At 38.5% G+C, this 24,138-nt stretch overlaps 1 protein-coding gene across 4 annotated transcripts; it reads left to right on the plus strand.

Annotated features, from left to right (window-relative positions):
- Positions 1–1,912: 1,912 nt before the first annotated feature.
- LOC135612761 (ABC transporter C family member 3-like) lies at positions 1,913–11,317 on the plus strand. 4 transcript variants are annotated; one of them, XR_010487086.1, is made up of 14 exons: positions 1,923–4,439; positions 4,642–4,695; positions 4,797–5,444; positions 5,522–5,686; positions 6,655–6,949; positions 7,054–7,268; positions 7,593–7,898; positions 8,021–8,084; positions 8,247–8,486; positions 8,575–8,662; positions 9,215–9,268; positions 9,715–9,762; positions 9,855–10,823; positions 11,053–11,317. XR_010487086.1 is itself a non-coding variant. In XM_065109403.1 (11 exons), exons 1-11 carry the CDS (start codon positions 2,049–2,051, stop codon positions 9,237–9,239), a joined length of 4,524 nt encoding a protein of 1,507 aa, XP_064965475.1. In that variant the 5' UTR covers positions 1,924–2,048; the 3' UTR covers positions 9,240–9,270. The 4 variants fall into 4 exon arrangements, 1 of the variants encoding a protein (XP_064965475.1); XR_010487085.1 differs by having other exon boundaries at positions 1,924–4,439; positions 4,642–4,728; XR_010487087.1 differs by lacking the exons at positions 8,247–8,486; positions 8,575–8,662 and having other exon boundaries at positions 1,913–4,439; positions 4,642–4,728.
- Positions 11,318–24,138: the final 12,821 nt, after the last annotated feature.

Below are 24,138 nucleotides of genomic sequence, written 5' to 3' on the forward strand. Positions count from 1 at the left end.
CACCCCCCCAATAAGAATTAGGGTTAGGTTAAGAGAGAAGGTGGGTTGTGGGCTATTCAAGCCCACTATGGGCTGAATCATGGATTGTCAGCCTAACACAAACCTGAGCCCGAAATCAGTCACTCGACCCACAGGTCCAATCCTTGCCCGAGTCGCTCCAGGTCAATTCCCGACTTGCTACTCACTGACACCAAACTTGAGCTCGAGATCAGTCACTCGGCCCATAGGTCCGATCCTTGCTCGAGTTGCTCCGGATCGATTCTCGACTTGTGACTCGCCGATACCAAACCTGAGCCAAAGATCAGTAACTCGGCCCACAGGTCCAATCCTTGCCCGAGTCGCTCCAGGTTGGTTCCTGACTTCCGACTCACCGGCACCAAACCTAAGCCCGAGATCAGTCACTCGGCCCATAGGTCCAATCCTTACCCTAGTCGCTCCAGGTCAGTTCTCGACTTATGACTCGCCGGCAACAAACCTGAGCCTAAGATCAGTAACTCGGCCCACAGGTCCAATCCTTACTTGAGTCGATCCAGATCGGTTCCCGACTTGCAATTCGTCAGCACCAAACCTGAGCCCGAGATCAGTCACTCGGCCCACAGGTCCAATCCTTGTTTGAGTCGCTCCAGATCAGTTCCCGACTTGTGACTCGCTTGCATCGAACCCGAGCCCAAGATCAACTATCCAGCCCACGGGATGCCGTCCCCCGAACTGCCTCATGACGAGCCAATCCAGCTTCCCCACACAAGCAATCAACACAACCATGGCATTCTGACCCAAGAGCGCCCCTGGCCCTCGAGGACCTGACGACACGCCTCGATGGGTCTAGGCCTCGTCACGATCGATGTCACACCACGCTACAGCCAAGTCAGCAAGAGGAGCACCCCCACGCGCCGAGCCAAAGACCGTACCAAGGCGTTGCTCGGTATGTCCTATCCCGGTAAGCTCGGGACGGCGTCGCATGGCGCCGTTTTGTGCGACCCGGGACGGCGGCCACACAAAGGTACTATCTCACCTCCTGAGGATCGTACAGCAGTATAAAACCCCCTGGCCGACATCCGGTCCAGAGAGGCATAAACAAAAGAACCCACCACTGACTTGCTCGTCGGAGGGGCCAAAGTCGGCAAACACTCGACGAGAGCCATACTTTCGGGAAAGCGGCCACCCTCGAGCTGTGAGCCTTCCGACCTTGGAGTCGTCCACCAGTGCCCCAAAGGCCAATCGCTCACCGGCATCCGAACCAAGAGACGCTGATCAACATCCCGACGCCGATGCTCCTCATAAGGGCTCGATCGATCTCGGCAACTATCTCAACCGACCGGAGACTCCCGACATCGACTCATTGACCGGACCGTGCTGACTTATCAACCATGGCGCGTCAGTTCACCAACAGTTTCTATTCCTGCGGTCAGACTTCCGAAATATCTGCTTTTAGCTGAATGAATAGTGCACTGCAGAGGTAAAGTGATGATCATTGGCTATCAGAGGAAAGGTAGTAATGCATATATGATATTTTTCATTGACTACTATTCACTTAGAGTCGAGCTCATCAAGAAGATGCGTGGAAAAAGTCCAAGAAAAGAAGGGCACGTCTACCGTCGATGGTGAGGGGCAACGGTGAACAAGACAGAAACATCATAATAAATACGTTGTGGTCGTTTCTTTATTGATATTTGACGTCTGCAATGAGGTTTGCGGGATTAATTCATCCAAGTCGGAATCATGTCGACTCTGCCACCCAGTCCACTGTAATATAAAATGTGCAGCAAAGCTTGTCTCAGAAGGATTAAACTCGTTGTTGTGGTTTCTCTATAGTTGTTTCAGGTTGTCCACGAAGCTTCATGCATCACTTCTTCCATGTCGGAAAACGTCAGTTCTGGTACCCAGTCAAATTTGGGCCTTCGTTTCTACTCTGATCCTCTCTGCCTCAGAAAACACTCCCTCCCACCCACCCACCACCATCTTGCTTTTTAAGTGAAGGTCTTCAAGATCCTGAAGTAAGAATCAGAAAGCCCATCTGATGCTTAAGAGGTTTATGAGCAGCTGAGGTCATGGACTTGCTCCTGGAAGAAAGCCATGGTATGTCTGCCATCGTCTCACTTACTGCCTTAATCAATGTGCGCCGGGTTCTCGGGTTATTCTTAGAACCTGTATTGCTACTCTATGGAATCTCTGCTGCTTGTCACCTTTGCCTTTTGCTTGTGCTGTCTGCTCTTTGGCTCCACCGGTGTTGTGATTCTGGCAAAGACTTCCACAGGGGAGTTGCGAAAAGCAAATTCTTGTATTACAGATTAGTCCTTTTCACTTCCCTGAGCTTGGGTTTGTTTCATCTCCCAACGTGCATTTTGAGCTACTTCTGGTATCAGCATGATGACCGACTTCTCGCTATCGAAGTTGGTTTGGCTATCAGAACAGCTGCATGGTTTGCCATGACTGCTTATTTGCTTCTTGAATTCAGCAGTTCAAGTGAGGATAGGTTTCCAACATTCCTTAGGGTTTGGTGGGGTCTCTTCTTGCTGTTATCCTGTTCTGGCCTTGTTGTGGACATTCTTTACTTCAAGAAGCATAAATTTCAGAAGACCCATCAGTTGGTGTTTGACTTCTGTTCAATTCTAGCTGGATTGACCTTTAACTATGCCGGATTCTTTAGTAAGAGGATTCTGGAGGAGAAAACTAATCATGAGGAACCTCTCTTGAATGGTCGTAATATCAATGGATCTTCCACTGTGAGTGGGGCTGGCCATGCTGCCATCTCACAATTTGAAAAGGCTGGCATACTGAGTACTCTTTCCTTCTCCTGGGTCAGTCCTTTGCTTTCTGTTGGTCGCAGAAAGACTTTAGACCTCAAAGATATTCCACAATTAGCTAGTGATGATGATGTTCATACTGTCTTCCCAATATTCAAAAGTAAACTTGAATCTTATACTAGTGCTAGTTCCAATGGTATAATTACCTCATTTATGTTGGCAAAGTCATTAATCTTCTGTGTCTGGGGACACCTTTTGTTGGTAACTTATAGTGCACTCTTGTCCACTGTGGCTTCATTTGTTGGCCCCTATCTCATTGATTACTTTGTTCGATACCTCACTGGTGATCGACAATTTGAAAATCAAGGGTACCTTCTGGTTCTGGCGTTCATTCTGTCAAATCTTGTCGAGGGTTTTTGTAGTAGGTTTGAGAGTTTCAGATTACAACAGGTTGATATGAGACTCAGGGCCTCCCTTGTTTCTGTGATCTACCAAAAGGGTCTTACTCTCTCTAGTCGCTCAAGACAATGTCGATCCAGTGGGGAAATCATAAATTACATGACTATTGATGCTTCAAGGGTTAGTTCTTTCAGTTACCACATGCTTCATCTATCATCGGTCCCAGTGCATGTTATTCTGGCCTTGTTAATCTTATATCCTCAAATGGGGCTTGCTTCACTAATCGGCTTAGCGGCCACCTTTATTGTAACGTTGATTAATGTTCCCATAGCCAAGCTGGAACAGAATTACATTGGAAAGATTATGGAGTCTAAAGATCGTAGAATGAAGGCTACAACAGAGATCTTGAGGAATATGAGAATTCTCAAGCTTCAAGCTTGGGAAATGAAGTTCTTATCTAAAATAATGGAACTAAGGAAAAATGAGATAGGTTGGTTGTGGAAGATTGCTTATGTATTAGCTGCTGCAATTTTTCTTGTCTCCTGTTCATCAATTTTTGTTGCAGTAGTTGCCTTTGGAGCTTGCATGCTTATGAGGATACCATTGGGAACAGGAAAGGTTCTAACAGCACTTGCAACTTTTAGGACATTGCAAAATCCCATTTTTGCTATTCCAGATACAATCTCAATGTTAGTTCAGATCAAAGTATCTCTCGATAGAATATCATCTTTTCTCTGCCTTGAGGATTTGCAACCAAATGTTGTAGAGAAGCTCCCACGAGGTAGCTCAGAGGTAGCTATCGAAGTTAGCAATGGTAATTTCGCGTGGGATCCCTCCTCTGAAACTCCTACTCTGAAAGATCTAAATTTCCAAGTTTTGAAAGGAACGAGGGTCGCTGTTTGTGGAACTGTTGGTTCCGGTAAATCAAGCTTGCTGTCTTGCATTCTTGGTGAAGTCTCAAAAATTTCTGGAACTGTCAAGTTATGTGGTACAACAGCTTATGTCTCTCAGTCACCCTGGATTCAAAGTGGTAGCATTCAAGACAATATTATTTTCGGAAAGGAAATGGACATGGTCAAATATGACAGAGTCCTAGAAGCTTGTTCTTTGAAGAAGGATTTGGAGATCATGCCTAATGGTGATCAGACAGTTATAGGAGAAAGAGGCATAAATCTTAGCGGAGGACAAAAGCAACGCGTACAAATTGCCCGTGCCATATACCATGATGCTGACATTTATATGTTTGATGATCCATTCAGTGCTGTTGATGCCCACACAGGATCTCATCTCTTTAAGGTAATAGATTAAACAGTAGCTATTTTTCCATATGGTTGTAGTGTCAAGTGTTTTTGTTGAATATTTACAAACTATGAAGAATTTCATATACATACACCTTGATGGTTGTTAATATATTAACAAAACTTTCTTTTGTTAATATCATGTTGCTTTGTAAGAAGATATTTGATCTTTAAAAATAATAGCGACATCAGTACTGCAGGAATGTTTGCTTGGATTTTTATCTTCAAAGACAGTGGTCTATGTCACACACCAGGTGGAGTTTTTACCTTCAGCTGACCTTATCCTGGTGAGTAATGCTGCCTTTTCATCTTTATCTCACATATGTATTCCAGACAGAATTATTCTCTTGTGCAGGTCATAAGAGATGGAAGGATTGTTCAAGCAGGCAAGTACAATGAGATAATTAACTCAGGAATAGAGTTCATGGAACTGGTTGGTTCTCATATGGATGCTTTGGCTGCACATAACATGATAAAACATACTTCCAACAATTCAAGTGACATTATTCAAGGTGGTCCTTCTGCCTCAAAATCTAGTGCACCAGTTCCTCAACAAGCAGAATTGAAGGATACAGAGAATGGTCCATCAGATGAAGTTAGGCTGAGGGGTCAACTAGTTCAAGAAGAAGAGAGGGAGACAGGCAAAGTGGGGTTTCAGATTTATTGGAGGTATATTACAATGGCATATAAAGGGGCACTTGTTCCATTAATATTATTTTCCCAAATTCTTTTTCAAGTCCTTGAGATATGTAGCAATTATTGGATGGCTTTGGAGTCTCCTCTGTCAGATGACTTGGAACCTCCTGTAAGTGGCTCAATGCTCATATCTGTATATGTAGCATTGGCTGTTGGGAGCGCTGCTTGCATCCTAATAAGAACGCTGCTTATTGTAATTGTTGGATACAAGACTGCAACAATGCTATTTAATAAGATGCATGCATGCATTTTTCGTGCACCCATATCATTCTTTGATTCCACCCCCACTGGGCGTATTTTGAATAGAGTAAGTATTAGTTTTCTCTTAATCATTAAGAATATTCTTTTGATGCTTCTGTCTCTAAAATATGTTTAATGGGACAGGCGTCAACTGATCAACGTGGAGTAGATATGTACATTCCATTCCAAATTGGATCATTTTCATTCTCAATTATAAATCTTCTGGGGATTATTTTAGTCATGTCACAAGTCGCATGGCCAGTTTTGATTATCTTTATTCCTGTGGTTGCAACTTGTATTTGGTATCAGGTATCTATTTTACAAGTTTTTAATGCTACTTCGAATACAGAAGTGAGTAATGTTAGAAAAACTTATATCATCAGCACTAGATTCTATACTCATTGACTTCTAAAAATGAAAATTATGAAGCAAACGGTTTTATTTCTTTAAATCCTGCATAAAGATGAATTTAGATATTATTTTTCTGATCGTCTTAGGAAAGCAAATGCTCTTCTATTAACACAGTGAATTATGGGAGCAAGACATTCTTTAAAACTTGGAAGTACTGTAGCCAGAGTCATCTGATGTTGTAGCAAGTGATCTTGTCAACCATGGTCCAGACATACTTCTCCAATATTGAGATTGGGCAACTTCTAAAATCTGACTATCTTTATGAAAAAGTTACAATCCCATTTTTGTAAACATTATTTTTTTCTCACCAATTTTAGATAAATCCTAGCTAAATCAGATAAATGCATATTATATTTTCCACATTTTTGTTATTTTCTATCATTTTTATATGTTTTTAATAGAATGCTTAAATTACTGAAAAAGCTGTTGGATCAACAAAGTGAATACTGTCGATTTTATCTTTTGAAACTATGTTCCTAATTTAAGCTATTAGTTTGATCTACCATTCCAGTTTCTGAAGTATCAGCAGGCAAGAGAACAAGGAGACATTAAATGCAGAATAAGGAGGGGTAATTATTTTAAAAACATGTCATTATATAATGGCAGAATTTGGATTGTGATTTCTCCTTTGATCACATTGCCTTATGCCATAATTCTGTAGTGTTGTGTAATATATAACAGTCTTTTTTTAAGGTGAGACTGATAAATTGAACAGCATAATTGACTGTTTAGTCATTAGTATATGTACACCTTCTATGAATTTGTCATCTTGCATGACTATAATTATGGCATTACTCTACATTCATACTTTTCCTATTTTCATGATCTATAAATTCTAAAGTTCTCTTATAATCCTGGTCCCTCAGCAATACTACATATCTACTGCACGAGAACTATCAAGGTTGATTGGGGTTTGCAGAGCTCCTGTAATCCAACATTTTGCAGAATCAATGTCGGGATCAATTTCAGTTAGAAGCTTTGGTCAGGAAAAAGAGTTTGTGAACACTAACTATAATCTGATAAATGATCTCTCTCGACTTCAATTCCATAGTACAGGTGCTATGCAATGGCTTTGTTTTCGTCTCGATATGTTGTCATCCCTTACATTTGCCTTCTCTCTGATATTTCTGATCAGCATGCCAGAAGGTGTAATCGATCCTGGTACTTTCTTTATATAGTTCCATTATTTGTGTTTACTGGAATTTCCTGGAAATATGGAAGTCATGTTAGCCATTGTTTTTCTGTTTCTTTGTCTTCTTCCCTAGGTATTGCTGGCCTTGCAGTGACATATGGGCTTAGTCTGAATATGATACAAACATGGGTCATCTGGAGTCTGTGCAGTCTTGAAAATGGAATTATTTCTGTTGAGAGAATACTACAGTATACAAACATTCCTAGTGAACCACCTCTTGTCATAGATGAAAGCAGACCTGATCATATCTGGCCATCAAAGGGGGAAATAGACCTTCTTAACTTGCAGGTAATTACATCCTTCCTACGACATTGAGGCTCCCTTGTTCGTTTTCCAGCTTATGGTGCATCTGTTAAGTGTTAGTTTTCACTATTTATCACTTTCCAAGATGATAAATGTGATTATATCACTAAATTAAGGTTTAACTATATGAAGCCTCTTGGATGTGTGTTACCAAAAGTTCCTGCTTGAGAACAACTCAACTCCCTCAGCATGAAAGTGCTACTTCAAGCTCATCATGGTTTTCACATTGAATGTTTCTCTATTGACATCTTAAAAGTTGCTGCAAGTCCCATAATATTTTTCTTTTTAATACTAATTAACTTGGAACAGGTTCGTTATGGCCTCGACATGCCTTTTATTTTAAGGGGTCTCACTTGCACTCTTCCTGGAGGTAAAAAGATTGGAATTGTTGGAAGAACTGGAAGTGGCAAGTCCACCCTTGTACAGACAATATTTCGTATTATTGATCCTACTGTTGGTCATATATTCATCGATGGCATTGACATTTCAACAATTGGGCTGCATGACCTGAGATCCAGATTAAGCATTATCCCGCAAGATCCAATTATGTTTGAGGGAACTGTGCGTAGCAACCTAGACCCACTTGAAGAATATACAGATGAGCAGATATGGGAGGTGCTTCAGTTTACTTGCATATTATTTGACTTGTATTAATTTATCATATCCCTCTAGTGTTGTTTCCAAGTTTATTTGAAATCATAATGTGTCTTTTCTATTTCAATGTTTTTCTCTTTTAGGCACTGGATTGCTGTCAACTTGGAGAAGAGATTAGAAATAAGGAATTGAAGCTCGACTCTGAAGGTATCAGATTTTAAATTATGGTGATATTTATAATCTTAATATAAAATGTCCTCCCAGTTAGTTTTAACTTAGAAATATGCTGATAAAATGAAAGGTTCCTTGCCACTGTGTTTTTCTATGATCAATTGATTTATTATTCATACTGACCAATTTGAGTTGCAGTAACTGAAAACGGTGAGAATTGGAGTGTAGGCCAGCGCCAGCTTGTCTGTTTAGGCAGGGTAATCTTGAGAAAAAGCAAGATACTGGTTCTGGATGAAGCAACTGCCTCAGTAGATACTACTACTGATATCATAATTCAGAAAACCCTGAGACAGAAGTTCTCGGAATCAACAGTTATAACGATAGCTCATCGGATAACTTCTGTAATTGACAGTGATATTGTCATATTACTTGATAATGGTTAGTGTCTTCAAAATGATGAAAGGCTTTTCTCTTAGTTTGATCACTCATCAGTTACCCTTTCTGAACTGAACTTTGTGTTGAGCAGGACTGATTGTTGAAATTGACAGTCCGACAAAATTGTTAGAAAACAAGTCATCCTTGTTTGCGAAGCTCGTCTCTGAATACACTACAAGGTCTAATTTAGATTTCTATTAGTTTTTTTTCATCAAGATGGGTGACTTATTGATCCTGAATTCCCTGAAGGTTGATAATGCTTTGTGCATACATACCATATCTGAAACTGGTGATTTATGTATTTGCTTTTCCGGAGTATCAGGTCATATACATACTATCTTAAAGGAATTTAATTGCGCTAATGCCCTTGTGATCATAGCCTGTCCATTGGTGTTATGCTAACTCTAGTTAAACATGGATTGCGCGCAACCCAGTTTATGCAGTCTTTCTACCACTTTGTTGATGTAACCATCCTATACCCGAACTAAAGTTATTTTTCGTATCAATTTACATTGTCACATCTGATACTGTTCGAGTGCCTGCTAAGTGTAAGGGCTTTGGTGCAAAGAAATTCATTTCTCGTGTTTGGGAGGAATGTAAATATAATTAATAAATATCAGAAGGAATGTATTTGAAAAGCTTTTTTGTATATGGTAGTGACCGTGTATGGTTTTATACAATTGTAGCAAATTCAGTGAATAGTAATTTCTCTTGGTGCTGATAACTTGCAGATTCTATGATGCATCTCGACAATGAAACCAGCTTCCTTGCGGAGGAAAATTGAGGTGCTTCTCTTTCTCCACTTGGTTTTTGAATCAGAGCTGAAAAAAACACTTGTAGGATATGTACAATCCAGTCACCTTATGATAATGTTATTATTCAATAAGCAAATAAGCAAATGACTTGTACATTCAAATGAACAAAATGAATAACATAAGCAAATGGTTTAATTTTCCAGTGCATATTGTGCATAGGTCAGTGGCACATATTATTTACTGTGCAACCAACACATGCTCATCTGAACTATAATGAATCAATGCTTGAATATTTTTGTTAAAACATGACTTACAATCTATCTTAACCATCCGTAGACTTCTGTTTGATATCACTTAAGAAATCCTTCAATGTATGCAACTCAGTTGATGCCACATGTTACTCTGCTACAAGGTACTGAATATACCTAATAGGTCCAACTGATTATTGGTTTACACCTCTGATTGTTCTTCTGCAGGTAAAGAAAATGCTTCTGTGAGTTTTCTGTAAGCAGTAGTAAAAGCAGGTATAATCTTATGCAGTAGTCAATCTTCTCTATATAGTTGTTTTGGCACACATATCTTGACATGGTTATGCATTTCTTGGCTGCCTTCTCAGGTTCCCAATTTCAAGTCCCAGATTAAAACAAGTAACTCTGTGATGCTGTTTGTGATCTTTCCTATATTGAACTACTGCTTCAATATACTTCTTGGAACAAGAACAATGCTCTAGCTAAGTTATAGGATGTTGCATCCATCTCATCTTATGTAATGTGTGTGTGTGTATATATATATATATATATATATATATATATATATATATATATATATATATATATATATATATATATATATATATATATAGTTTGATTGAGACTTCCGGTTCTTTTGGTCGGACCTTCTCCTTCCGTTTCCTGTTTGCTCAAGACATGAAGAAAATCGATGATAATTGCATGTTGAGACGATGGTACGTACTTGACGTAAACTACTGTTTCAGATTCCCAATGGGCTATCGTGGTTTCTGCCTTGCTAAGTTTAATAGATTACGTCTCCTGCATCTTACTACTTTTTTTAGCAGATTCATTTTCATGTTGTTCTTCTGCATGATTGCAACAGAACATTCATTTTCCATCTTTGCGTGGACTGCTCCTTTCACCCAAGAGGAAGACCTCCTCTTCCTCCCTCTTGAGTCTCAGAGAGGGATCATGAGACGTTAAGGACATGGAGTTGCTCCTAGTTGCAAGGCATGGCTTCTCTGCTTCATGTCACCTCTGTCTCTTGCTTCTCCTATCTATTTTATGGCTCTATCACCATTGCGAACCTCGCCAAAACTCTAATAGGAGAGCAACGAACGACAAATTCTTGCACTACAGATTGGCCCTCTTCACTTCCCTGGGTTTGGGCTTGCTTCATCTCTTGTTGTGTGCCCTGAGCTACTTTTGGTATGGGAATGGCGACGGGCTTCTCCGTTGAAGTGGGTTTGGCAGTCGCAATAGTTGCATGGTTTGCCATAGTTGCTTGCTTGCTAGTTGCTACTTGAATTCAGTAGCTCGAGTGAGGATAGCTTTCCCACCTTCCTCAAGATTCGGTGGGTTCTCTTCTTACTTTCTTCTTGTATCTGCCTTTCTATAGATTGGTTCTTAATTATGCTGGATTCATCGGGAAAAGAATTCATGGAGGAAATCCTGCACTTAAGGAATCTCTCTTGAATGGTTGTGATGGAAGAGGAGCTACTCATGACTCCATTTCATCATTTGAAGTTGTTGGTATCCTTAGCATCCTTTTCTTCTCTTGAATCTGCCCTTTGCTTTTTGTAGGTCACAAGAAGACATTAGACCTTAAAGAAGTGCCCCAATTAGCTAGTAGTGAAAGTGTTCGACATGTGATCTCGGATTTCGAGCATAACCTTGAATCTTTCACCAGTACTATTCCTACTGATGGAGTTACCTCGTATGCACTGGCCAAGGGACTAATCTTCTCTGCTTGGAAGCCAATTGTGTTGTCAGCTCTCCTCACACTTGTATCAGCTTTGGCTTCCTATGTTGGTAACTATCTCATTAATCGTTTCATTCGATGCCTTAATGGTGCTCGACGATTTGCTGCTGAAGGGTCCCTTTTGGTTTTGGCCTTCATTCTGTCGAAGCATTTTGAGGGTCTCTATGACAGGCATTATATCTTCAGATCGCAGTAGGTTGGGATCAAATTTGACGCTTCACTTGTTGCTATCATCTTCTAAAAGAGTCTTACACTCTAGTAACTCAAGTAAAAGTGCAAAGATCATCAATTACGTGAACGTCGATGCTGAGAGGATCGGTTTCTTCATTTGGTATGTGTATGATCTATGGCTGCTCCGTGTGCAAGTTATGCTAGCCTTGTTGATCTTATATTCTTTCATGGCACTTGCTTCACTGAACGGCTTCACTAAAATGGACTTAGTATTGACCTCCCTAGCCACAATCAAATTGTCTTTGTATAGTGAATACAAAGATAAGGGGATAAGAGTTAAATTATTCAAATAATCAATCCATCTCTTAGAATCGGAGCATATGTTTTCTCCTTGGCATCCTTTCGCTTTCCGTAAGCGTATCCCCCACAAATTGCGAAATATATATGGATTAACGATGCATACACAAAAGAAAAAAAACGGGATATTGGGAAGACAATCTCGTTCAACTTCCAAAGGATTCTAGCCAACACAACCCAAGGTCTATATTATCACAGTATTGTCTCTTCTATTTAAATGTGGGGATCCAACCTCTAACACCAAAAGAGATTTACGGCGTGTATTTAGATGAGGAGGTGGCAGAACTAAAAGATTGGATCAAATCCTTCAAGAGGCAATGAGACGAATATGGGGTGACATTGATGTGTGACAGTTGGATAGGACCAACAATAATGAGTATCATCAACTTTCTTGTTTATTGCAATAGAAGAGTGGTGTTTCATAAGTCCGTTAATGTTTCTGAAAAGATCCAAGATGCAAACTACATTGAGAGCTTGATGAACACTATAGTAGAGGGGATTGGACCACAGTATGTTGTCCAAATAATAACCGACAACGAAGCGAATTTCAAAAAGGCTGGTTTGCAATTGATGGAAAAAAGAAAAACTTTGTTTTGGACTCCATGTGCAGCTCATTGCATAGATCTAATGCTGAAGGATATTGGTGAGTTGGATGCGGTCAAGAAATGTGTAGCTCGAGCACAATCAATTACAAAGTTTATATATAATCATTATTAGGTCCACGCTTTAATACAAAAGTATGTAAATAGTGAGATACTTCGACCGGAATTACTCGGTTTGCTACCAATTTTATTGCATTAAAGTCATTACAGCAAAAAAGGCATGGCTTGAAGGTAATGACTACCTCACAAGAGTGGTCTAAATCCAGATATTCGAAATTGAGCGATGAAAAGAAGATAGAAAAGGTCATTCTTTCCTCTAGATTTTGGGAGATTATAGCAGAAATTATAAAAGGTGTGAAACTACTTTATATTGTCTTCCGTAAGGTCGATATCGACAAGCGTCCACAGATGTCGTATCTTAAATATATGCTGATTTTCAGCAAGAGAGGAGGCTAGGAAAGAATTCAAAGATGATTTTAAGGTCGACCAATACATATGAATCATTGATCGTTGGACCGAAGTTCATATGGATCAAGATATCCATAATACAAGTAAATTCATATTCAGAATAATTTAATTTATTATTATTTAGATAATAAAAAATCATACTAACAAAAATATGTTTTGCAGTGTATTATCTAAACCCGGCAATTCAATATCGATATGCTCTTGGAATGCAAAATAATTTCCTAACAATACTACGAAATGTTATATAACGGCTCTTGCCAAACACTACCGAGGCAACCGATACTCTTATGGAGGGTCGATTATTTCGAGAAATAGTTGGTTCATTCTACGACGTCGTAGTTGTATCGTGTCGTTACACTATGGATCCTAGTGAGGAAAAGTTATGCATATTGATTATCAATTATATTTAATGTTAATTATTTGTTATGCTAATAAAATCTTATTTATATCTTTTTGCAATCGAGTGGTGGCTACAATTTGGAGGGGATGCACCACATTTAAGGAAGGTTGTCGTTCGTGTTCTTTCACAAACAACAACATCTAGTGGTTGCGAACGTAATTGGTCAACGTTTGAATTGATTCATACGAAGGTCCGCAACAGACTCTCCTACAGACGGTTAGAGAAACTAGTATATGTCCATTATAACATGCGGCTAAAATTACGATGTGCTGAGTTGGATAAGGAGCCAAAGGAACCAAATATTGATCCTATTGACCTCCAATTCTACAATGAAGATTCAGAGCCAATGTTAGATTGGGTTGAAGTAGCAGAGAACCAAGAGGGTCCTCTACTTGATGAGTTAGGAGATCCTCAGCGTCCTTCACGTTTTATCACCGAGGCAATAGAAGAAGAAGAAGCACAACCCCAATAGGTGGAAAATCCCCCTCGATTACAACGTGGTAGGAGTCAAACTGCTCGAGGAACTACCGACACCCAACGGTCACACTCGTCTACCCAACGTGCAAAGGCAAAGGGGAAGGCAGTAACATCAATTGCATCGTTGGAAAGAATTGAGTCGGGCGACGAGACACCTTCACAATCACATTCTCTTTCTCGCTCGGTCCAGAGACATGACAATAACACGGACAACAGTGCCTCGACAGATGATAGCGGTGATGCCGGGCAGTTGTTGGTCTCGTCTACACAACTTGAGGGTGGTGAATGGACTGAGGAGCAATATTTTACACATGCCACTCAAGATTTAGATCATGAAACTCGACAATGTATTGGTCAAGTTTATGCGCGGAAGGGGAAGGGGAAGGCAGTGGATGAATATGAACAAATGCGACAGAGCATACATGATATAGACACAGAAAGAGGCTCATTGTATTCACAGCCATCGTATTATGGAGAATCATACGGGCAACAACAGTATGGTGATAGTTGGTAATCCTTCTCTGAGCAACAGTATGATACAAAACAGCATATCAGTAACGAAAGTAGAAGCTATGACATTCACCAATATATGCCTCAAGAGCTGCCTCGAATAAATATGATTCATGACGATCAGTCTACGATCAGCACCACATTGATGCATCAATGGCATACGGTGTATTAATACACTATGTCATGGGATCAATTTCATGATTGGGTCCAACAAATGTATCATATTGATATGCAGATGTATTGGATCGAGGACCCCGATCCACCACCCGTGGAGGCCTGTCATTCATTTTGGTGGTAGAATGAACAATCAAGTATATCTACGTATGTGATTATTTAATTTATTTAAATTTTAGATTTTATATTATAACAAAATAGTCTAATAATTCAATTGATTTTTCTGTAGATATTTCAATCTATAACAGGCTGAAATACAAACCTCGAACGAGACTACCTCAAAGCCCAAAAAAGATATGTGATACTATTCTTACCTAATTTACATTAATTTTGCTAAACTTATACTATTATTATATTTATTTGTAACTTGAAAACCCTATCCTAACTTTTTTTTTAATTTTCAGGTATTTTCAGAGGGTTAAATATGTGAAATCAGGTGTATCGCTCGGTACACCATACCGTACCGTATCGAGCCTAGGTCGAAACATTGGTACGGTACGGTAAGGCAAACCTTGCTTCAAACATTCTAGGGCTTTTAGAATAGTAATTCCTTTCGCTTGGACAACACTGCTTGCAGCACAAGCAACACATCCCACCAATCTGGCCTGATTGCTTGATCACATAGCTAATACGTACATTACACAAATCTTTATTACATGATCCATCACATTTGATATTGAAACTGTTATCATCGGTAGTATTAGTGTTCGGAAACCATAAGGAAGCTATGCAGTAGAAAGATAAAATAAAACTATTTTCTGAACAAGGTGTATCGAATCATCGGATGATGATCGAGAGCGTAAAACTTAAAGTTACAAAATCACATAAAAAAGATGAGACGTTCTCACCTAGGAGAGCTCGTATATCCCCTAAGATGCATATCCTGATCCGATGAATGAAGGAGTTCTAGTAGTAATCAACATGATGGACAACAACAACGACGCACCTCCTCCTCGCTGAGGGTTCTCTCCTTGTGACAATGCACCACCACATAGCAATAGTAAACAAAAAGGGGTCGTCGACCTTCTTGCTGTCCTCTCATACCAAGAAGGGAGCTCACGGCAAGGGAGAGATGAGGAGGCCGGCGGCTCTAAAGGTCCAGCTTATGATAATTTAAGCCCCACTCCTATTTATAAAAAGTCTTTTCATAAAAACCCTAATAGATCATTCTTAATGAGTATTAGATGTTCATTTAATAATCATTAGCTTAATGGGTATTTGATCATTATCCAATAACCCCTCTAAACTCCATACCCTATTGGATCTTACTAAATAGATCTATTAAAAAAGGGGCTTATTGGATATCCCACATCCAATCCTTTATTCATCGCATCGTCAACCTTATGTGTGTAACTCTCTAGGCCCAATATCGAGTTGGCTATGAGTTGCACCTATCAAAATCTCTTTTGACTCAGTAAATTATTATCCTCATAATAATTCTCTTAACTTACCAACTATAGATGTACTATGCCATTACGCCATAGTCACTAGATGGTACATGGGGATCTAATCCATTAGATCTATTTATCCTCAATTACTATGTATCTATAGTTCTTTATCTATCTAATATCCCAAAGACCATATACCAAGAATGATACTATTAGACCTATACGGAATCCATCCAAGTCTCACTCTTATCGGATTCTCTCAATCCGATTGACCTTGGATAGAGATTTGCTTAAGTAAGAACACATAGGATATTCTTCTCATGATACCGAGGGTGGATGATCTTCTATTGATACCGAGGGTGGATGATCTTCTATTGATACCGAGGGTGGATGATCCTCTATTGACACTCAATTACCTTTTAAGGTTGTCTGTCATCCCCAATAACCGTCTATATTATATATAAAACTTTCAGACCTATAAGTTCGGTATTAAAGAATGAAGTACTCAAACAAGACATCTTTAGTGTCCTTGGTGTCTTAAGTCTAAGGACTAGATATACAACTAGGACTACAAAATTGTTGTCTAATGATGAGGTATCATTAGTCATCCAACATTTCATAAGTGGATCATTTAGTGAACTCATTCTCCATTGAGCACCTACATTGGTCTGTACGGTTACCTCGATGTCCTTCTTAAGTAACCTATGACTAAGAATATCTAGGATCTGAGTTTAAAGATAAATTAATCTTATTATCATAATCTCATTATGATTCAATTCTCATTACACAGATCCAAATACACCACAATATATTCATCATATAATATAAAATAAAAAATTATTATTATTAATATTAATCAAAATAGATTATGCGATGGATTATATGTGTCATCACTCACGTTGACTTATAGGACACTTATAATTAGTAATTAAAAATTATGCTCACACTTAGGCTTGGCAATCCATTCAAGTTTGTTGATGACCCTTAAGGAGGCACTAGTACCAACTGCCATCCTCTTATAGGGTCTCAACACTAATCTAACATTACGAAAATGATTTTCATTTTAGTTTACCTATAGAAGCCATAAAATGTTCGCCACCGCTACAAGAAACACTTTCTTATCAAAAGGGGCTTCAATTTGTTCTTCCAGTAGTTTCGCTCAATACTCCCTGATAGCATTTTAGCAAACCTACGTTAGAATAGGATGTGTCATGCAAAGTCACTATAAATGTTGCATAACAAGCATAGCATAGTTTGCAAATACATGAAGCTAATAAAGTAATCTGAAGTAGGAAGTCTGTTCCAACACATCTTCTAAAGGAATATTTTGATCTTTATGTAAACATTAATTTTCCATATCACCTTCTAGCCAGGCCATTTATCCTGTATGGGTTGAATACTCTCTCTCAATAGGTGATTAGCATAATACAATTTATATAGTACAATTATTTGGAGTTGAGGCCCAAACTCATTTGTTATCATCGGAGTTCTTAATCAAGTACATTCTTAAAATCCTATTCATAAGTTCAGGATGAAATGCAACATTCAATATTCCATGGCACCAATCATTTCTAGTTATCAAACTTGCAATAGAAGAGAAAGAATAGACCAACTCCATATTAACAGAAGTTGGCCAGTGGCTCAAGGGGTAGCATCAATCCATGAGTCAAACCAAAATTTAGTTTATAAACCAAACCCAATGCACCTCTTAAATCCCAGTTAGACTTTGCTTACTAACTTGCATATGTTGTTCCAATTCCATGGCACCCCTAGGCTCTAGAGGAGGCTCGAGGAAACAAGAATTAATACTTTGGCTTTGGCACTTTCACCCAAAGACACTCCTCACTATTGAGTAGTGCAATAAGATGCTTAGTACGTAGGATACTTTTAGCCAATCTTAAATCTAATCTTTAAACTTCCTCCTTGGGAAAAAGTAACAATTTATTATCCAATTAGATTAATCTTATTTTTATTTTTCTTATGGTTCCAAAAAAACCTCCAATTCTCCTCTCCCTCTTCTTTACCTCATACTGCAGCCTCTATTTGGGGTGTATGGACAGCAAGAAGAGGTAGCCCCCTCTTGATTGCATGGTGCACACGAGAAAGAGATTTGAACAGTGATTTGAGGAGTGTTTCCGTAGCCCCTGCCATATGGATTACCACTAAAGAGGAGGACAGTTGACCACCTTCATCCTCTCTCACAGATATATATGTTTCAGGGATATACGATCTTCCTAAGTAATACATCTTTCTTATATGCGTAGTTTTAAGTTTTACGAGTTTTTGCACATCAATCTTTGTATGACGATGAAACCTTATTTTTCTATGGGAATTCTAAGATTTTTGTTTTTTGTTCTTCCGCTATGCATGTGATGTCGCCCTAGATTTCTCAACATTAACAACCTTAAACCCTTAATATTTATGTTTATATTTTAAATATCATAAATTAGACTCATTCTTTTGAGTTACAATAAGAGCATGCATTTCAATATTCGAAATATTGAGTAGATACATCTTGTTTTGAGCCACACAAATATTTATTATAATTAAATTAGATTTTTTAATCTTTAATAATGTATGAACCATCATTAAATATAATTGAATATCCATCACTTGTTAATTATTCAACATTCAACAAGTTATGTGACAAACTAGGAATAAAGAAAATATTTTAAAGATATTTTACTTTGACTTATTTTCACCTTAATTGTTCATTTTCCTTCTGCTTGAATTTTTTTTGTTATCTTCAAGTCTAACTTTCAACTTTTTGTTGAATCTCGGATTTTGATGATGAAGTCAATTGTCATTTGTTGATCTAATATATATGTTGAGAAAAGTGTGCAGGATTAACTACGATGGCAGTAAGACATGCAACAGGTGTTATGCCGGAGTCCAGATCAAGATCACGTTGGGAGTTCGAGAGTTCATCGGAAGTCCGGATGTTCATCGGAAGTCCGGATGTTCATCGGAAGTCCGGATGTTCATCGGAAGTCCGGATGTTCATCGGAAGTTCTACGGGAACCGACCGAGAAGTCTAGAAGCTTGCTATAGAAGCTCATCGAAACTCACCAAAAAGATCATCGCGAAGTCCAGGAGCTTGCCGGGAGTCCGTCGGAGCATCGCTGAGAGTTCGTTGGATGTTCGTTGGAAGTATGCCGGAAGAAGTGATTGACACACTAAAACACGAATTGCAATAATCATATCTTAATTGTCATAGTTAGAGTGTAGATTAAGTTATGATTGGGAGATAATCCCACTAACTTAATTAGGGGCCAATTGGGTCCTTAACAGACCTAAATTGGGCCGAATGGAACAGCCCATTCGACCCCTGAATTCTTGGCCGGCGATGGCACCGCTTGGGAGACTCGGTCTCCCAGGAATCCTGGGCGATGGTACCGCCCTTGTCAGATGGTAGTACCGCCGAGAGTTATTGCTACCAGCGGTGGTACCGCCCTTGTCAAGCGGCGGTACCGCCAGAGCTCGGTCTCCGAGCTTTGTCAAGCGATGGTACCTCCCAGTGTCAGATGACAAGCGGTAGTACCGCCCAGTAATGGCGGTGGTACCGTCAAGACCCCGGAAATCTGGGATTGGACACTTTTAAGCTCCATTTTTGAAGCCATTGGGGCCTATAAAAACCCTACCCTTTCTTGCATGAAAGGGAACGAAACCTAATGGCAAATCTTGAGTTCTTGAGCCTTAAAGTGTTGTAAAAGCTAGAGTTCTCCTCCTCCTTTTCTAAGTGCTGAGATCATTCAAGAGAGGAGTGAAACTTATAAGGGTTGTCTCCTAAGCCCAGCAAAAGGAGAAAAGCTATAAAAGGGTGGTTGGCCTTCGCCTATTGAAGGAAGGTCTCTAGTGGATGCCAGTGATCTTGTCAGAGGAGGAAGCCGAAAGTGGATATAGGTCACGTTCGACCGAACCACTCTAAAACTCGGTTTGCATTTACTTTGAACAACTTTCTTTTAAAGAAAATTGCCTCTCCTCCTTACCGTGCTTTAACTACGTCTACATACGCTTTGACGTAAACATCTTCTGAGATCGACTTTAATCGTGCGAAGACTTTACGAAACCGACGCTTTTCATTTGTGCAACTTACATTGCTGCAAATCACTTTAGTCTACATACGCCCACCCCCCCCCCCCCCAATGCCTAACATACTATTAGAACATCCATTATCCAAAAATTAAATATTATTTACGATATCATTAACTTGTAAATGAGTCATATACAACTTACTATTTTTTTATTTTTATTTACATTTACTTTCATCTTTTCCGGTAATCTACCTTTATGTTACCAAACTTTTTATAATAGTAACATTAAATTTTACTTTTATAGTTTTTCTGATAATAATTTGATTATTTTTGTTCATTATGCCTACGAAAGTATAATCTTCCTCTTCGTCTTCCATTTTCTCTATCATGAAATCCTCCTCTACTATTTTCTTTTTCTATTAATTTTTTTATCTCATTTTTCTAAGTAGAAGACTCCTTTTTGAAATATTTTTCTCCACTTTTTTTAAGTAACATGTTCAACCTTATTTTATGTACTTGTAAGGAACCTATTAGTTCATTAAATGAAAAAATAAATAAATCTTTTGACTCCTCCGACAACATGATCAAATTTCAAGGTTAAATTTCTTAAAACTTTTACAATAATAATAAAATGATTATTAAGATGTTAATTATAAGATTTCATTTGACAAATAATTTTAGTCACTCGAGAAAAAAAATCTAAAACCGATTCATTACTTTAATGAACAAAGATTTAAACTCACGGCCAAGGGTTTAAAGTTTTATCATAATCATCATCGATGAGATTTGAAATTCATTTTGAAGTATCAACCAAGCTTGATTTGTAATTATAACTACTATAATTCTTAAAAGATTATCTCATGTATAATTTATTAAATAAAAGAATATTTTCTTTGAGTCATATTCAATCTTTATTAAGTCCCAAAAGTTTTAAGATTTGAATAGAAATTTTATATTGAGACTCTAAAGTTTATAGAATTTATCGAGAAGATAAGAATAAAGGGTTGAGACATAGGATTGTAATTAAAAGCTATAATACCGAGTTCAGATTGAACTTTTATTTTAAAAATATTTTCAAATACACACACCTTTGCTTGATGAATTATGATCATATTTATATAATCTAATGATAATTATCTCATCATCTCATATTATCCATAATTAAATTGGGTGTAGAAACTATCCCCATAATAATAAGTTCTTGGATCACTTAGGTCAAATAATTTAGAACATGATTAGAACTATATAAAATATGATAACTATCTAAAATAACTATTTATGAATTCAGTTTCAAATTTTGGACTTTATTTATCCTACAAATAGAAAAGGATGATTTAGGACAGGAGACTACCAACACTAGAGAGTCTAAATGATACATACAAACAGAACTGTCTATAAACACTGTAATCATAGATAACCAACCTTATTGTGGAGTTGAGACTCGTCCTCTTTCTTTATCAAACTAATAATGCAACGAAAAGCAATTTTGTTGACAAAATTCACTTCTTCAGGATAATATTCATTGGAAATCAGTTTTGGTACACCTGTTTTCATCTACCCTTGTAAACCTGTTAACCAATAAAATATGAAATCTGATCTCAATGCTTCATATGAAAATTCCCATGACAAAATATCATACTGAAAAGGTCCTTCATATCCAGCTTCGAATTTTGTAGATTAATGATATTTGAAATGTACTTCAATTCCTAGCAAACATAATTAATATGATACACATTAGATAGGTCAAATAACTCAAATATTTATTCTACACTATCATATGCATTCTGATTTTTCATAAATTGAGGATACAAAATATTTATTTTGTTCTGTGTACTTCATAAGATGCCTTTTATAGTCGCACCGCCAGATGTTAATCTAAAAACATGATTCATTAAAACTTCAATTAGGATGGCATGTTGTGTTCCTAATTTAATACTTCAATTTTACAACTTGCACAAAAGAGAAGACTGATATACTTTCCTGGACAGCATATATTTAGGAACCCCTCTCTAACTCAGTAGCACATCTGGGAACTCTTCAGCTGAGCCAAAATGGGCAGGGAAAGAGTTCTGTCTCTTTGCATGCATTGAATGAAATGTCAAAATATGTCATTTGAATTCATGTCTTGTATTTGTTCTCGATATGCTCATACGATGCTCTTTGCTCCATTACTATCAACGAATCGTATAGCATGTCAAATATGACTATTATTAGTCAATTAGCTTCTTAAGACTTGGGAGGTTCAGAGGTTTAATTTACTCGGAAGAAACCACTTAGGTACTTTTAACCATAAAGGTCATTGCGCGTACACTCAATGATTGAACAAAAATAGTCGGAAAAAATAAGCAGAGCCATCGAACACCAAGCAATGTTATAGTTATCAGCGACGCTTCCAATTTGGTTTCCTCGTCACAATCAAATCTAGCAAAGGCCTTTGGCGACCATAACGTCCACATCGTGGAATGCTTCGTGAAGACGCAACCTTGGAACCAAAAATCAGAGATGCTTTAGATAATGCAGTGAAGAAAAGATACAAAGAATGGTTTCTATTCCTGCAGCCAGTCTTCCGAAATATCTGCATTTAGCTGAATGAATAGTGCACTGCAGAGGTAAAGTGATGATCATTGTCTACCATAGGAAAGGCAGTATTGCATATTGTTGGGAAGAAACCTGCGGAATAATCTTTTCCCTCTTTGTGTATCAAAATGGGTTCCTCATCAAAATACCAACTTGATATCAAAATGCTAATATCAATCAGCACAGCACACAGTGAGACTAAATCTTTTTAACGTGGAAAACCCAATGTGGGAAAAACCACGGGATCGTAGTCCACCTCAAACTTCCACTATCAATAATAATGATAACAAGTTTACAGTAAATCTTCTCTAGAATAACTAGAGGATCAGAATAACATCAAGATCATAGATCTTGGCTCAAGAATAGCATATCTTCATCACATAGGATGGATCTCCTCAAAAGAGAATTTTAGGTCTCACGAAGTGGATATCGTAGGAAAGTATCTTAGAGAGGGTAAACTACAGATCAACACCGTTAGGATTATAGAGTTTGCTGCAAGGATTCTCCACATAAAATTTGGGCCGAAACTGACAACGTTTGGCCACCGATCGTCAAGCAAAAAAACTCAGAAATCTCACTTTCTCTCTCTCTATTTCTCTCTCCTCTTTTTTCTCAGCACGCCGCCGGACGCTGCAATCTTGCGCGCACACACACACTGCACGCTGCCCAATTTTGCCCTTTCTCTCTTAATTACTGATTTGGGCTCAATAGACCTAATTGTCTAAACCCACATATGGGCTGGACCCAACAATTCTCCCCCTCTAGCTCATATGATGGGCTGTACCAAGCCCGCTCTTCGCCTACATGCTTCAAGCTTCTCCTTAGGCAAAGACTTTGTCAACATATCTGAACCATTATCATTGGTATGCACCTTTTCCAGCTGTAATTCTTTCATCTCAAGCACCCTTTTCCAGCTGTAATTCTTTCATCTCAAGCACATCACGAATCCAGTGATATCTCACATCAATATGCTTGGATCTAGAATGGTATGTTGAATTCTTAGAGAGGTGAATAGCGCTCTGACTATCACAGTAAACAGTATATCCTTCCTGTTTCAAGCCCAATTCCTGTAGAAACTTTTTCATCCATAAAGCTTCCTTGCAGGCTTCAGTAACTGCTATGTATTCTGCTTCTGTGGTTGATAGAGCAACACACTTCTGTAACTTAGACTGCCAAGAGGCTGCTCCTCCTGCAAATGTCATCAAGAATCCCGAAGTGGACTTCCTAGAATCAGTATCACCTGCCATGTCTGCATCTGTGTACCCTTCTAACACAGGTTCATCATCACCAAAACATAAACACAACCTGGAAGTACCTCTTAGATATCTTAATATCCATTTCACTGCTGCCCAATGTTCCTTTCCAGGATTTGAGAGAAATCGGCTAACAACTCCAATTGCATGAGCTATATCTGGCATAGTACAAACCATAGCATACATCAAACTGCCTACTGCAGATGAGTAAGGCACTCTGGATATTTCTTCTTTTTCTTTCTCACTTGTAGGATATTGTTTTGAACTCAGCTTGAAATGACCTACAAGTGGAGAACAAACTGCTTTGGCTTTACTCATGTTGAATCTTTCAAGAACCTTTTCAATGTAAGTCTCCTGAGATAGCCAAATCTTCCTTTTCTTCCTATCACGAAGAATCTTCATGCCAAGTATTTGTCTCACCGATCCTAAGTCTTTCATGGCAAAAGACTTACTTAGCTCTCTTTTAAGCTTTTCAATTTTTCTAACATCATGGCCAA

This window comes from Musa acuminata, chromosome BXJ2-5, assembly GCF_036884655.1.
Source record: "Musa acuminata AAA Group cultivar baxijiao chromosome BXJ2-5, Cavendish_Baxijiao_AAA, whole genome shotgun sequence".
NCBI classification, from domain to species: Eukaryota; Viridiplantae; Streptophyta; class Magnoliopsida; order Zingiberales; family Musaceae; genus Musa; species Musa acuminata.